General features: G+C 33.0%; 1 protein-coding gene across 3 annotated transcripts in view; it reads right to left on the bottom strand.

The window, feature by feature from the left end:
- LOC119581729 (zinc finger protein 318-like) overlaps window positions 1-1,557 on the bottom strand; it is an 11,047-nt gene that overhangs the window by 4,314 nt on the left and 5,176 nt on the right. For all 3 annotated transcript variants that reach the window (XM_037929858.1, XM_037929859.1, XM_037929857.1), the window contains one exon: window positions 55-1,150. In XM_037929858.1, the coding sequence (XP_037785786.1) occupies window positions 55-1,150 (1,096 nt within the window). The remainder of the gene's footprint in view (window positions 1-54; window positions 1,151-1,557) is intronic.

Below are 1,557 nucleotides of genomic sequence, written 5' to 3'. Positions count from 1 at the left end.
TGTGAGATATGTTAATGACTGATACTAGTACAAGTCTATAGAAATGTAAATTACCTTTACATTTTCGAAGTGTGATATCGATTCCAAATGTTCTACATAACCAAAGACTGAAGTATAGAATGCATTACACTTTTTGCACCAGTATGTATTTTTATCCTTTGAAGATCTATTCACCTTTACTTCCATTCCCTTTGCATTAGGGGATAATTTGTCTTTAGCTAATACAATATTATGGAATATTTTTGTTTCTGTGTTGACGCTGCTTACATAAGACACAAGTTTTCTCTCATCATCGGAGAACTTGTTACTGTTTGTAGTGTTTTCTTCGTTGCTCACATTCTGTTTTCCTTCTGATCCATAACTTTGACTGGTACTGCTTTTTTCTTCATTAATCACATCCTGTTTTTCTTTGGCCGTTTCTCCTTTGATCTGATTTACATTGCTGTTGCAGGTTCCTTGTTTAGACACATCATGATTCCGGTCAGTGTGTTGGGGTGTGTTTTCCAAGATCTTATGTTCTGAATTTGGCGATTTAACATTTACTTCTTCTGTTTTACTCAAAGCTTGTTTTCTACTTGGGCAAAAATTTTGGTCTTGCAAATTATTTGTTATCTTGTCAAATATCTCCTTGGTCTTTATGTTCTGTTTAGCTTCTGACCTACGACTAGATAATAACACTTCCTTTTCCTTTGATACATTCATTGGGACAGAGTCAACTTTTCTAGCATTTTTTTTTGCTAAATGGCCAATTTTTTCATTTATTTTCTGAATATTTGCGGTGATACTTTGCAAATGAGCAGATAACTCCTTTGTTAGACGAGCATTTTCATCCAAGACTCTCGAGATTTTTGACTGATTTCCTGAACCTCCCTTGACACGTTTTAAAACATTATCTCTTTCAGTGGTTAATAACTTTTTTTGATCAATTAAGAATTTGGCATTTTTCATTAACTGTGACTTCTGCTTAAGCAACAATTTGGTCTTTGCAGAATCATCTTCAAATTCTTTTTCACCAATATCAGATCTAATTCTGCTCACGGTCTCTATGTTGTAACTCTCTCTGTCTACTGGTTTCTCCGAAGACTTAAAACAGAAATCATCCAGCCACTTTTGAGGATTGAAAACATTTTCTTCTCTGCTGGCCAGACAACTGAAAATGAAAAAAAAAAAGTCATAAATCTCCCAAAGACAGAATATGTCATCCTTCACATTAAAATCTATCTCATGTAAAATGATCACGCGACTCATCACTAACTGTATCTAACTTTTTTTATAATGTTTTGCCTTTCTCATACACATCTGTTTTCTCAAATGAAATTCAGTGATTCTGTCTGTTGCTTCTGTATTTTGATTAAAGGTATAATTACGAAGTTAAACTGTAACCCAATGATTTCCAGATATGTAAACAATCACAATATCCATATTTCTCTATACAACTTTACAAATCCTCAGTGAAAGAAAACTCACCAAAATAAATATAAATATACTGATATCTCAAATCTATAAAAATAATTCACAGTTAGCACTCTGGAATGCATGATATCTACCATTATTAGG

Source organism: Penaeus monodon, chromosome 15, assembly GCF_015228065.2.
Source record: "Penaeus monodon isolate SGIC_2016 chromosome 15, NSTDA_Pmon_1, whole genome shotgun sequence".
In the NCBI taxonomy this organism is placed as follows: domain Eukaryota; kingdom Metazoa; phylum Arthropoda; class Malacostraca; order Decapoda; family Penaeidae; genus Penaeus; species Penaeus monodon.
This window is presented reverse-complemented; position numbering and strand designations above follow the sequence as displayed.